The sequence below is a fragment of the Ranitomeya variabilis genome, chromosome 4 (assembly GCF_051348905.1).
Source record: "Ranitomeya variabilis isolate aRanVar5 chromosome 4, aRanVar5.hap1, whole genome shotgun sequence".
NCBI lineage: Eukaryota > Metazoa > Chordata > Amphibia > Anura > Dendrobatidae > Ranitomeya > Ranitomeya variabilis.
The window spans coordinates 670,911,954-670,926,310 of record NC_135235.1 but is presented as its reverse complement, the minus strand read 5'-3'; the positions used below and the strand labels follow the sequence as shown (position 1 = coordinate 670,926,310).

At 44.5% G+C, this 14,357-nt stretch overlaps 1 protein-coding gene across 1 annotated transcript in view; it reads right to left on the bottom strand.

The window, feature by feature from the left end:
* Positions 1–753: 753 nt before the first annotated feature.
* LOC143766286 (uncharacterized) overlaps positions 754–14,357 on the bottom strand; it is a 195,283-nt gene continuing 181,679 nt past the window's right edge. Inside the window, exon 7 of the mRNA XM_077253843.1 lies at positions 754–2,310. Coding sequence (XP_077109958.1) covers positions 1,229–2,310 — 1,082 coding nt within the window. The 3' untranslated portion in view covers positions 754–1,228. The remainder of the gene's footprint in view (positions 2,311–14,357) is intronic.

Genomic DNA, 14,357 nt, shown 5'->3' with positions numbered 1-14,357 from the left:
CCTACAGCTATTTGCTGTGCAGCAGATCCATCCTGGTGTTCTGTGGATGTCTTTTGTTCTCTGGTATCAGCCATTACATCAGACGGCCAGAGCTTACTGCGTCTGCGCAGGACACCAGTACACAGCGCAGGCGCCGGATTTGAAACGATAACAGCGCTGAGGGGGCGGCGCCGAAAGCGCAGGAAGATGTGAGTGACGGCAGAGGAGCTGGCCAAGCTGGGGAGTGAGGACCCGCCTACCTGGCTAGAGACAGGAATTGTGGCTAAGTATAAAAACGTTTTATTTGGGGTATGCTTGAACCTAAAACTAAAAGAGCCACCTTGTTAGAATGCAGCATTACTGCTGCACAAGGTGGCTCTTTTAGTTTATAACGGCTGGAGGGGGGTGACAGTGGCCCTTTACTAAATTTGCAAAAATGACTACATTTCTGTTTTTTTTTCCAGTCAAGATGGTGTGCAGAGTGTACATTACTGAGAAAAAAATGAACTTTTTTGAATTTACCAAATGGCTGCAATGAAAGAGTGAAAAATTGAAAGGGGTCTGAATCCTTTCCGTACCCACTGTAAGTTTTAAAAACATGGTGATCCGACACCTCTCTCTTCCATGTGGTCTGGTATCACGTGTGGATATATGCTATTGAACTTGATTAGGACAGTTGAAGAGGGAATCATCCAGTTTCCACTTGGTCTCATCTGATTCATAAGACATCATCCTTATTAGATGTCACATGCTTGGTGTCTGACGTTTGCCTTTGCAAATGTCCCGATCATGTATACCAAAGAAGTGCTGGTCATCCCCTTTAAGATAAAGTTATAGTGATCACATAACGATGAAGTATTCTATATCAGTGGTGAAATATTTAGGATTGTAATATGAATTCTACTTGCTGATGTTTATTGGTCATTGCAATCAGTATCATTTAGCGTTCTAAAATGCTCTCCATTTTAGATTTGTCACTTAACTCTTACTGTAACTTTCCTTTTACAATTCATCAATAAATTATTAAATAAAATATGAAATTACTACTTCTCTGTGTATTTTCTCTGATGTGTACGAAGAGGCTTCTCCTCTGTGTGTATTCATTGATTCATAAAAAGAGTGGATTTACAGGAACAACAATTCCCACATGCTGGACATGAAAATGGCTTCTCTCCTGTGTGAATCCTCAGATTTGCAGCAAGATTTATTTGTTGGTACGACTTTTCCCACAATCTGAACATGAAAATGGCTACTCCCCCCTGTGTGTATTTTTGTGTTTACCGAGATCTCCTTTGCTAGTAAAACATTTCCCACATTCTGCACATGAAAATGGCTTCTCCCCTGTGTGTATTCTCTGATGTACAGTAAGACTTGATTTCTTGGTAAAACATGTCCCACATTCTGAACATGAAAATGGCTTCTCCCCTGTGTGAATTGAGTGATGTTCAGTAAGATTTGATTTCTTGATAAAACATTTCCCACATTCTGCACATGAAAATGGCTTCTTTCCTGTGTGAATTCTATGATGTACAGTAAGACTTGATTTCTTGGTAAAAGATGTCCCACATTCTGCACATGAAAATGGCTTCTCCCCTGTGTGACTTCTCTGATGTACAGTAAGACTTGATTTCTTGGTAAAATATTTCCCACATTCTGAACATGAGAATGGCTTCTCCCCACTGTGAGTGCTTTTATGTTTACCGAGATCTCCTTTGCTAGTAAAACATTCTCCACATTCTTGATATGAAAATGGCTTCTCCCCTGTGTGAATTCTCTGATGTACAGTAAGACATGATTTCTTGGTAAAACATTTCCCACATTCTGAACATGAAAATGGTTTCTCCCCTGTGTGAATTCTCTGATGTGCAGTAAGACTTATTTTCTGGTTAAAACATTTCCCACACTCTGAACATGAAAATGGCTTTTCCCCTGTGTGAATTCTCTGATGTACAGTAAGAGTTATTTTCTGGTTAAAACATTTCCCACATTCTGAACATGAAAATGGCTTCTTCCCTGTGTGAGTGCTTTTATGTTTACATAAATTTCCTTTGAGAGTAAAACATTTCCCACAGTATTGACATGAAAATGGCTTCTCCCCTGTATGAGCTTTTTGAGGTTTAGCATCCCTATTGTTATTCTCATTTTGCTTAACAGTCTGTAGTGAATCAGAATATGGACCCTGTTGATAAGGAATAGATGATACATTTTTGCTGTGAAGTGCTGGCGGTATATCTGGAATAAGGTCATGATCTTCATATATATATGGTGTGATACCATAACTAGCAGCTTCAAAATCAGTAACGGTCACATGTTCCTGTGAAGTACAGTCATCTGGCAAGAAAAAAAATATTTTTCATAAATGCTGCCTTTGGAAACAAATTGTATTAAAATTCAATTACTAGTTGATGAAGACAGAGGTACAAACTGTAGACTTCAATGCAAGGATTAATAAATTATGATATCAAGTCAGGAGGTTGTACAATTTTTAATTTCTCTTCTTTTACAGCTTTTCTTTAATCGCTTTATATTTCAATGTACTTGTCATCAAATTTTTCTAATGAAGTGTTCAGTGAAAAATCATAAAGAGGCCTGTAAGTCAGTGCTATTAGGTGGTGTCACTGGAGTGTGGGATAGCAGTGCCAGCACACAGGTTAATAAATACTTACCTTTTCCTCACTCTTATGAGATACACCCCTATTTATACTTTACTGTTCACCTTAATTGATTGCAATTTTGCACATAATGGATACTGAATGGATACTGATTATATCTCTTACTATGAACGTATGTGACAACACGCAGCTGACTATCACCATCTTTTTATGCAATGCACTTTATACTGCTTAAATTGCATATTACGGTACTTATTAAAGGGAACCTGTCACCACGTTTTTGGAAGATGGGATAAAAATAGCGTTAAATAGGGGCAGAGGTGGGCGTTACATTAGTGTGTGTGTTATGCGTTTATTACCCACCTAAGTTGCCGAAATAACTTTGCAAAGTCTCCGTTTTCGCCTGTCAATCAGGCTGGTCAGGTCGCATGGGCGTGGTGTCTTCACCCAGATTTGGCGTAGTTTTCCGTTGGTGGCGTAGTGGTGTGCGCATGCCCAAGGTCCCGAATCCTCTTCCAGGGGATTTAAAATAGCGCGGTGTTCGTTATTGCATTGGTGATCGGTGGGCGCGGCCATCTTCCTTTGGCCGCGCGTGCGCAGAAGCGGCGCTCTGCTGGCCGCGGCTTCAGGAAAATGGCCGCCGCGATAGCCATCTGCGCACGCGCGGCATCGCGGCGGCCATTTTCCTGAAGCCGCGGCCAGCAGAGCGCCGCTTCTGCGCACGCGCGGCCAAAGGAAGATGGCCGCGCCCACCGATCACCAATGCAATAACGAACACCGCGCTATTTTAAATCCCCTGGAAGAGGATTCGGGACCTTGGGCATGCGCACACCACTACGCCACCAACGGAAAACTACGCCAAATCTGGGTGAAGACACCACGCCCATGCGACCTGACCAGCCTGATTGACAGGCGAAAACGGAGACTTTGCAAAGTTATTTCGGCAACTTAGGTGGGTAATAAACGCATAACACACACACTAATGTAACGCCCACCTCTGCCCCTATTTAACGCTATTTTTATCCCATCTTCCAAAAACGTGGTGACAGGTTCCCTTTAAGGATGAAATCCTCCAGTTTTGCATATGGTATATACTGGTCACATTTATCAGTTCTGTATGTGCTGACCTGCTCCCCTTCGTTTTTTAATTAAATGTTTTGTATTTATGTTTTATTATGTCTATACAGGAAAGAAATATATCTTGGTACCGTGTTAGCCAGTAGATAGAAAAATATTTAGAATTGAGAGTCCTCAGTGGTTGATACCTTTTAATGGCTAACTGAAAAGATGGTAACAAATTGCAAGCTTTCGAGACTACATACGTCTCTTCATCAGGCAAAGACTAAAACAAATTCTGAAGAATCACATATTTATGCACAACATAGTATAGAGAAAAAAAAAAAAAAAGAGGGGAAAAAAAACCATGGATAAGCTAGGTGACATGAAACAGAATTACCATGGGTGATAAACAGTTACGTCCATAAATATTGGGCCAATTCTTAGATAAGGATTGTTTTATTGTCCTGTGATTAGGGTCTCGTTCTGTTGTGATGACCCCACATGGTCTGAGGGGCAAGTTCATTAGTTGATGTAAAAAGACATAAATCCGTGTGACACATTCATTCCTGCATTTAGAGTGTCAAAGGTCGTCATCAGTTTATACTCCCAGACTCTTCTGTCTCTCTGAGTTTTGAAGTTACTTTTCAATACAAGTAATTTCATGTCCATAATGCTATGATTTGGGAGACAGAAATGTATTGCCACAGGTATATCCATTCTTTTTTCTTTTATTGTATGGCGATGAGAGTTCATCCTTGTTCTGGGGGAGACAGGGCAGAAACTGAGAACAAGGATGAACTCTCATCGCCATACAATAAAAGAAAAAAGAATGGATATACCTGTGGCAATACATTTCTGTCTCCCAAATCATAGCATTATGGACATGAAATTACTTGTATTGAAAAGTAACTTCAAAACTCAGAGAGACAGAAGAGTCTGGGAGTATAAACTGATGACGACCTTTGACACTCTAAATGCAGGAATGAATGTGTCACACGGATTTATGTCTTTTTACATCAACTAATGAACTTGCCCCTCAGACCATGTGGGGTCATCACAACAGAACGAGACCCTAATCACAGGACAATAAAACAATCCTTATCTAAGAATTGGCCCAATATTTATGGACGTAACTGTTTATCACCCATGGTAATTCTGTTTCATGTCACCTAGCTTATCCATGGGTTTTTTTCCCCTCTTTTTTTTTTTTTTTTCTCTATACTATGTTGTGCATAAATATGTGATTCTTCAGAATTTGTTTTAGTCTTTGCCTGATGAAGAGACGTATGTAGTCTCGAAAGCTTGCAATTTGTTACCATCTTTTCAGTTAGCCATTAAAAGGTATCAACCACTGAGGACTCTCAATTCTAAATATTTTATTATGTCTAGTCACTTTTTGTATTTTTAAATAGTCCTGTCCTAATTAGTTTCTCAATTAAATAAAATACAATTTGTTATATGGAATTGACATTTTATTTATTGATTTTTTTTGTTCAAGTAGTTTTCTTTATTATCTCCCTGACATCTACATGAACTATAGCACAGAATAAGGCAAAGGGGAGGGGCAGGATGCTTGTGTACAAAGAAGTCATGACTTTAGAGTAGATGTAAGGTTGGCATAGTACATGGATTTTTGTATGTATTTTCATTACAAAATTAAGGAGCAAAGAGAAACTAGATGGGCATTTCCTGAAGGAAATACATAGTGCTTGAACAGCGCTGCCAGCTTTACAGCAGTGTATCAGGTGTCGACTGTAAGAAAGTAAAGTTGGAATATGAATGTTGAGTATAGCGATGGAACAACCTGGGATGGGTTGTATATGCAGCCAATGTAAATCAATAATTTCAGTTATTTACATTTACACTTGGTAGCCACTTTGGCACATTCGGCACCTCGGTAGCCACTTTGGCCACTTAGTAGCCACTTTAGCACATTCGGCACCTAGGTTGCCACTTGGTAGCCACTTTGGCACATTCGGCACCTCGGTAGCCACTTCGGCCACTTGCTAGCCACTTTGGCACATTCGGCACCTAGGTAGCCACTTTGGCCACTTGGTAGCCACTTTGTAGCCACATTCGGTACCTCGGTAGCCACTTTGGCACATTTGACACCTCTGTAGCCACTTTGGCCGGACATTTTAGCTCTACAAATCACAACCTATTATTTTCAATGGCCGTATTCACATGGCCACATGTGAATATGCCCATTGTTAACAATGGGTCATGATTTTTAGAGAGAAAATTGTCCGTAATTCTCATGACAAAAAATCTCATCTGTCTGGCCAATTTGTCCCTGAAAAAATACAGTTGCAAAACTATCAACTATATAAACACAACAGACTCGTTTCATACTCTACCTACTCTCATCTGTCCAACAAAAATGGCGGCGGAGTAGCCATCTACATGAAACATGATATTCAAGTAAATCAAATGCAGTATATACATGGCGTCACTGATCTGGAATTCTTGGTTTTGAAAGTTGCAGCACCAATTCAAGCAATAATTTCAGTTATTTACAGGCCTCCTGACTACAATACTAATCTATTTTTACCAGTTTTGTAGCCTGTTGAATTCGTTACATATCTTAGAACATGGTACAGTTGTTATCTGTGGTGACTTTAACCCCTTTCTGACATTGGACGTACTATCCCGTCGAGGTGGGGTGGGCCCGTATGACCACCGACGGGATAGTACGTCCAGCGCGATCGGCCGCGTTCACGGGGGGAGCGCGGCTGGGTGTCAGCTGACTATCGCAGTGATCGCAGTGTTCTGGCGGTATAGGGAAGCATCGCACAGGGAAGGGGCTCCCTGCAGGCTTCCCTGAGACCCCCGGAGCAACGCGATGTAATCGCGTTGCTCCGAGGGTCTCTTACCTCCTCCTCCCTGCAGCAGGCCCGGATCCAAGATGGCCGCGCGGCATCCGGGTCCTGCAGGGAGGTGGCTTCACTGCGCCTGCTCGTAGCAGGCGCCGGAAAGCCTGGAGGAGCTGTGCACGTCAGATCGCCGATCTGACACAGTGCACAGCAAAGTGTCAGATCGGCGATCTTACACTATAACATCATGCCCCCCCCCGGGGCAATGTTATAGTGTAAAAAAAAAAAAATTCCAAAAAAAAATGCAAAAAAAAAATAAAAAAATATTGTTCCTATAAATACATTTCTTTAATAATCTTAAATAATCTTTATTTTTATATAGCGCTAACATATTCCGCAGCGCTTTACAGTTTTGCACACATTATCATCGCTGTCCCCGATGGGGCTCACAATCTAAATTCCCTATCAGTATGTCTTTGGAATATGGGAGGAAACCGGAGTACCCGGAGGAAACCCACGCATACACGGAGAGAACATACAAACTCTTTGCAGATGTTGTCCTGAGTGGGATTAGAACCCAGGACTCCAGCGCTGCAAGGCTGCAGTGCTAACCACTGCGCCACCGTGCTGCCCATTTATCTTTATCTAAATAATAAAAAAACAATAAAAGTACACATATTTAGTATCGCTGCGTCCGTAGCGGCCCGACCTATAAAACTGTCCCACTAGTTAACCCCTTCAGTGAACACCGTAAAAAAAAAAAAGAGGCAAAAAACAACGCTTTATTATCATATCGCCAAATAAAAAGTGGAATAACATGCGATCAAAAAGATGGATATAAATAACCATGATACCGATGAAAACGTCATCTTGTCCCGCAAAAAACGAGCCGCCATACAGCGTCATCAAAGAAAAAATAAAAAAAGTTATAGTCCTCAGAATAAAGCGATGCAAAAATAATTATTTTTTCTATAAAATAGTTTATATCGTATAAAAGCAGCAAAACATAAAAAAATGATATAAATGAGGTATCGCTGTAATCGTACTGACTCGAAGAATAAAACTGCTTTATCCATTTTACCAAACGTGGAACGGTATAAACGCCTCCCCCAAAAGAAATTCATGAATAGCTGGATTTTGGTCATTCTGCCTCACAAAAATTAGAATAAAAAGCGATCAAAAAATGTCTTTCAGTGTGTGACGGCTGCCACTCATAAAAATCCACTAAAAAACCCACTATAAAAGTAAATCAAACCCCCCTTCATCACCCCCTTAGTTAGCGAAAAATTAAAAAAATGTATTTCCATTTTCCCGTTAGGGTTAGGGCTAGGGTTAGGGCAAGGGTTAGGGTTAAGGCTACAGTTAGGGTTGGGGCTAAAGTTAGGGTTAGAGTTTGGATTACATTTACGGTTGGGATTAGGGTTAGGGGTGTGTCAGGGTTAGGGGTGTGGTTAGGGTTACCTTTGGGATTAGGGTTAGGGATGTGTTTGGATTAGGGTTTCAGTTATAATTGGGGTTTTTTCACTGTTTAGGCACATCAGGGGCTCTCCAAACGCGACATGGCGTCCGATCTCAATTCCAGCCAATTCTGCGTTGAAAAAGTAAAACAGTGCTCCTTCCCTTCCGAGCTCTCCCGTGCGCCCGAACAGGGGTTTACCCCAACATATGGGGTATCAGCGTACTCAGGACACATTGGACAACAACTTTTCGGGTCCAATTTCTCCTGTTACCCTTGGGAAAATACAAAACTGAGGGCTAAAAAATAATCTTTGTCAGAAAAAAAAGAATTTTTATTTTCACGGCTCTGCGTTATAAACTGTAGTGAAACACTTGGGGGTTCAAAGTTCTCACAACACATCTAGATAAGTTCCTTGGAGGGTCTAGTTTCCAATATGGGGTCACTTGTGTGGGGTTTCTACTGTTTAGGTACATTAGGGGCTCTGCAAACGCAATGTGATGACTGCAGACCAATCCATCTAAGTCTGCATTCCAAATGACGCTCCTTCCCTTCCGAGCTCTGCCATGCGCTCAAATGGTGGTTCCCCCCCACATATGGGGTATCAGCGTACTCAGGACAAATTGGACAACAATTTTTGGGGTCTAATTTTAACTGTTACCCTTGGAAAAATACAAAACTAGGGGCTAAAAAATAATTTTTGTGGAAAAAAAATGAATTTTTATTTTCACGACTGCGTTATGAACTGTAGTGAAACACTTGGGGGTTCAAAGCTCTCACAACACATCTAGATGAGTTCCTTAGGGGGTCTACTTTCCAAAATGGTGTCACTTGTTGGGGGTTTCAATGTTTAAGCACATCAGGGGCTCTCCAAACGCAATATGGTGTTCCATCTCAATTCCAGTCAATTTTGCATTGAAAAGTCAAATGGCGCTCCTTCACTTCCGAGCTCTACCATGCGCCCAAACAGTGGTTTACCCCCACATATGGGGTATCGGCGTACTCAGGACAAATTGTACAACAACTTTTGGGGTCCATTTTATCCTGTTACCCTTGGTAAAATAAAACAAATTGGAGCTGAATTAAATTTTTAGTGAAAAAAAGTTAAATGTTCATTTTTATTTAAACATTCCAAAAATTCCTGTGAAACACCTGAAGGCTTAATAAACTTCTTGAATGTGGTTTTGAGCACCTTGAGGGGTTCAGTTTTTAGAATGGTGTCACACTTGGGTATTTTCTATCATATAGACCCCTCAAAATGACTTCAAATGAGATGTGGTCCCTAAACAAAAAAATGGTGTTGTAAAAATGAGAAATTGCTTGTCAACTTTTAACCCTTAAAACTCCCTAACAAAAAAAAATTTTGGTTCCAAAATTGTGCTGATGTAAAGTAGACATGTGGGAAATGTTACTTATTAAGTATTTTGTGTGACACATCTCTGTGATTTTATTGCATAAAAATTCAAAGTTGGAAAATTGAGACATTTTCAAAATTTTCACCAAATTTCCGTTTTTTTCACAAATAAACGCAGGTAATATCAAAGAAATGTTATCACTATCATGAAGTACAATATGTCACGAGAAAACAATGTCAGAATTACAGGGATCCGTTAAAGCGTTCCAGAGTTATAACCTCATAAAGGGACAGTGGTCAGAATTGTAAAAATTGGCCCGGTCATTAACGTGCAAACCACGCTTGGGGGTAAAGGGGTTAATGAGGATCTATTGTCAGATAGGAAAAAGCCAATATATGAATTGCTGCAGCCTAGAGGTTACACACAGCTAATTACTAAAGACACTTCGGCCACTTGGTAGCCACTTTGGCACATTTGACACCTCGGTAGCCACATTGGCATATTCGGCACCTTCATAGCCACTTTGGCCACTTGGTAGCCACTTTGGCACATTCGGCACCTCTGTAGCCACTTGGTAGCCACTTTGGCACACTCGGCACCTCGGTAGCTACTTTTGCCACTTGGTAGCCACATTGGCATATTCGGCACCTTTGTAGCCACTTTGGCCACTTGGTAGCCACTTTAGCACATTCGGCACCTCGGTAGCCACTTTTGCCACTTGAAAGTCACTTTAGCACATTCGGCACCTCGGTAGCCACTTTTGCCACTTGGTAGCCACTTTGGCACATTCGGTACCTCGGTAGCCACTTTGGCCACTTGGTAGCCACTTTGGCACATTCGGCACCTCGGTAGCCACTTTGCCACTTGGTAGTCACTTTAGCACATTCGGCACCTCGGTAGCCACTTTAGCACATTCTGCACCTCGGTAGCCACTTTTGCCACTTTGGCAAATTCGGCACCTCGGTAGCCACTTTAGCCATTTGGTAGCCACTTTGGCACATTCAGCACCTCGGTAGCCACTTTATCCATTTGGTAGCCACTTTGGCACATTCGGCACCTTGGTAGCCACTTTGGCAACTTGGTAACCACTTTAGGACATTCGGGAACTCCGTAGGCACTGTGGCCACTTGGTAGCCACTTTAGCACATTCGGCACCTCGGTAGCCACTTTGGCCACTTGGTAGCCACTTTGGCACATTGGGTACCTCGGTAGCCATTTTGGTCACTTGGTAGCCACTTTGGCACATTCGGTACCTCGGTAGCCACTTTGGCCACTTAGTAGCCACATTGGCACATTCGGTACCTCGGTAGCCACTTTGGCCACTTGGTAGCCACTTTGGCACATTCGGCACCTCGGTAGCCACTTTGCCACTTGGTAGTCACTTTAGCACATTCGGCACCTCGGTAGCCACTTTAGCACATTCGGCACCTCGGTAGCCACTTTTGCCACTTTGGCAAATTCGGCACCTCGGTAGCCACTTTAGCCATTTGGTAGCCACTTTGGCACATTCAGCACTTCGGTAGCCACTTTATCCATTTGGTAGCCACTTTGGCACATTCGGCACCTTGGTAGCCACTTTGGCAACTTGGTAACCACTTTAGGACATTCGGGAACTCCGTAGGCACTTTGGCCACTTGGTAGCCACTTTAGCACATTCGGCACCTCGGTAGCCACTTTGGCCACTTGGTAGCCACTTTGGCACATTGGGTACCTCGGTAGCCATTTTGGTCACTTGGTAGCCACTTTGGCACATTCGGTACCTCGGTAGCCACTTTGGCCACTTAGTAGCCACATTGGCATATTCGGCACCTTGGAAGCCACTTTGGACACTTGGTAGCCACTTTGGCACATTCAGCATCTAGGTACCCACTTTGGCCACTTGGTAGCCACTTGGGCACATTCAGCACTTTGGTAGCCACTTTGGCCACTTGGTAGCCACTTTAGCATATTCGGCAACTCGGTAGCCACTTTGGTCACTTGGTAGCCACTTTGGCACATTCAGCATCTTGGTAGCCACTTTGGCCACTTGGTAACCACTTTGGCACATTCAGCACCTCGGTACCCATTTTGGCCACTTGGTAGCCACTTTGGCCACTTACTAGCCACTTTAGCACATTCGGCACCTCGGTAGCCACTTTGGCCACTTGGTAGCCACTTTGTAGCCCCTTGGTAGCCACTTTGGCACATTCAGCACCTCGGTAGCCATTTTGGCCACTTGGTAGCCACTTTGGCCACTTGGCAGCCACTTTAGCACATTCAGCACCTCGGTAACCACTTTGGATACTTGGTAGCCACTTTGGCACATTCGGCACCTCGGTAGCCACTTTGGCCACTTGGTAGCCACTTTGACATATTCAGCACCTCGGTAGCCACTTTGGCCACTTTGGCACATTCAGCACCTCGGTAGCCACTTTGGCCACTTGATAGCCACTGTGGCATATTCAACACCTCGGTAGCCACTTTGGTTACTTGGTAGCCACTTTGGCGACTTGGTAGCCACGTTAGCACATTCGGCAGCTCGGTAGCAACTTATGCCACTTTGGCCACTTGGTAGCCACTTTGGTTACTTGGTAGCCACTTTGGCGACTTGGTAGCCACTTTAGAACATTCGGTACCTCGGTAGCCACTTTTGCCACTTTGGCATATTCGGCACCATGGTAGCCACTTTGGCCACTTGGTAGCAACTTTGGCACATTAAGCACCTCGGTAGCCACTTTGGCCACATTGGCCACTTGGTAGCCACTTTAGCACATTCGGCACCTCGGTAGCCACTTTGGCCACTTAGTAGCCACTTTGGCACATTCGGCACCTCTGTAGCCACTTTGGCCACTTGGTGGCCACTTGGTAGCCACTTTGGCACACTCGGCACGTCGGTAGCCACTTTTGCCACTTGGTAGTCACTTTGGCACATTCGTTACCTCGGTAGCCACTTTGGCCACTTGGTAGCCACTTTGGCACATTCGGCACCTCGGTAGCCACTTTGGCCACTTGGTAGCCACTTGGTAGCCACTTTGGCACATTCGGCACCTCGGTAGCCACTTTGGCCACTTGGTAGCCACTTTTGCCACTTGGTAGTCACTTTAGCACATTCGGCACCTCGGTAGCCACTTTTACCACTTGGTAGCCACTTTGGCAACTTGGTAGCCATTTTAGCACATTCGGCAACTCGGTAGCCACTTTTGCCACTTTGGACACTTGGTAGCCACTTTGGCACATTTGGTAACTCGGTAGCCACTTTGGCCACTTGGTAGCCACTTTAGCACATTCGGTACCTCGGTGGCCACTTTTGCCACTTGGTAGCCACATTGGCATATTCGGCACCTTGGTAGCCACTTTGGCCACTTGGTAGCCACTTTGGCACATTCGGCCCCCCTGTAGCCACTTTTAGCCACTTTGGCACATTCAGCACCTCGGTAGCCACTTTGGCCACTTGGTAGCCACTTTGGTCACTTGGTAGCCACTTTAGGAAATTCAGCAACTCGGTAGCCACTTTTGCCACTTGGGAGCCACATTCGGCACCTCAGTAGCCACTTGGTAGCCACATTGGCCACTTGGTAGCCATTTTAGCACATGCGGCACCTCGGTAGCCACTTTGGCCACTTGGTAGCCACTTTGGTACATTCAGCACCTCGGTAGCCACTTTGGCCACTTGGTAGTCACATTGGCATAATCGGCACCTTGTTAGCCAGATTGGCACATTTGGCACCTCGGTAGCCACTTTGGCACATTCAGCTCCTCGGTAGCCACTTTTGCTACATGGTAGCCAGATTGGCACATTCGGCACCTCGGTAGCCACTTTGGTACATTCAGCTCCTCGGTAGCCACTTTGGCCACTTGGTAGCCACTTTGGCACATTCAGCACCTCGGTAGCCACTTTGGCCACTTGGTAGCCACTTTGGCACTTTCGGCACCTCGGTAGCCACTTTGGCCACTTGGTAGCCACTTTGGCCACTTGGTAGCAATGATGGCCACTTGGTAGCCACGTTGGCACATTCAGCACCTCGGTAGCCACTTTGGCCACTTGGTAGCCACTTTGGTACATTCAGCACCTCGGTAGCCACTTTGGCCACTTGGTAACCACATTGGCCACTTGGCAGCCACTTTGGCCACTTGGTAGCCACTTTAGGACATTCAGCAATTCGGTATCCACTTTTGCCACTTGGTAGCCACATTCGGCACCTCGGTAGCCACATTGGCCACTTGGTAGCCACTTTAGAACATTCGGCAACTCGGTAGCCACTTTTGCCACTTTGGCCACTTGGTAGCCACTTTGGCACATTTGGTAACCCGGTAGCCACTTTGGCACATTCGGCACCTCGGTAGCCACTTTGGCACTTTCGGCACCTCGGTAGCCACATTGGCCACTTGGTAGCCATGTTGGCACATTCAGCACCTCGGTAGCCACATTGGCCACTTGGTAGCCACTTTACGACATTCAGCAACTCGGTAGCCACTTGGTAGCCACATTGGCCACTTGGTAGCCATTTTCGCACATTCGGCAACTCGGTAGCCACTTTTGCCACTTGGTAGCCACAATGGCATATTCGGCACCTTGGTAGCCACTTTGGCCACTTGGTAGCCACTTTGGCACATTCGGCCCCTCTGTAGCCACTTTTAGCCATTTTGGCACATTCAGCACCTCGGTAGCCACTTTGGCCACTTGGTAGCCATTTTAGCACATTTGGCACCTCGTTAGCCACTTTGGCCACTTGGTAGCCACTTTGGTACATTCAGCACCTCGGTAGCCACTTTGGCCACTTGGTAGCCACATTGGCATAAGCGGCACCTTATTAGCCAGATTGGCACATTTGGCACCTCGGTAGCCACTTTCGCACATTCAGCTCCTCGGTAGCCACTTTGGCCACTTGGTAGCCACTTTGGCACATTCGGCACCTCTGTAGCCACTTTGGCCACTTGGTAGCCACTTTGGCACATTCGGCACCTCGGTAGCCACTTTGGCCACTTGGTAGCCAATTTAGGACATTCAGCAACTCGGTAGCCACTTTTGCCACTTGGGAGCCACATTCGGCACCTCGGTACCACTTGGTAGCCATATTGGCCACTTGGTAGCCATTTTAGCACA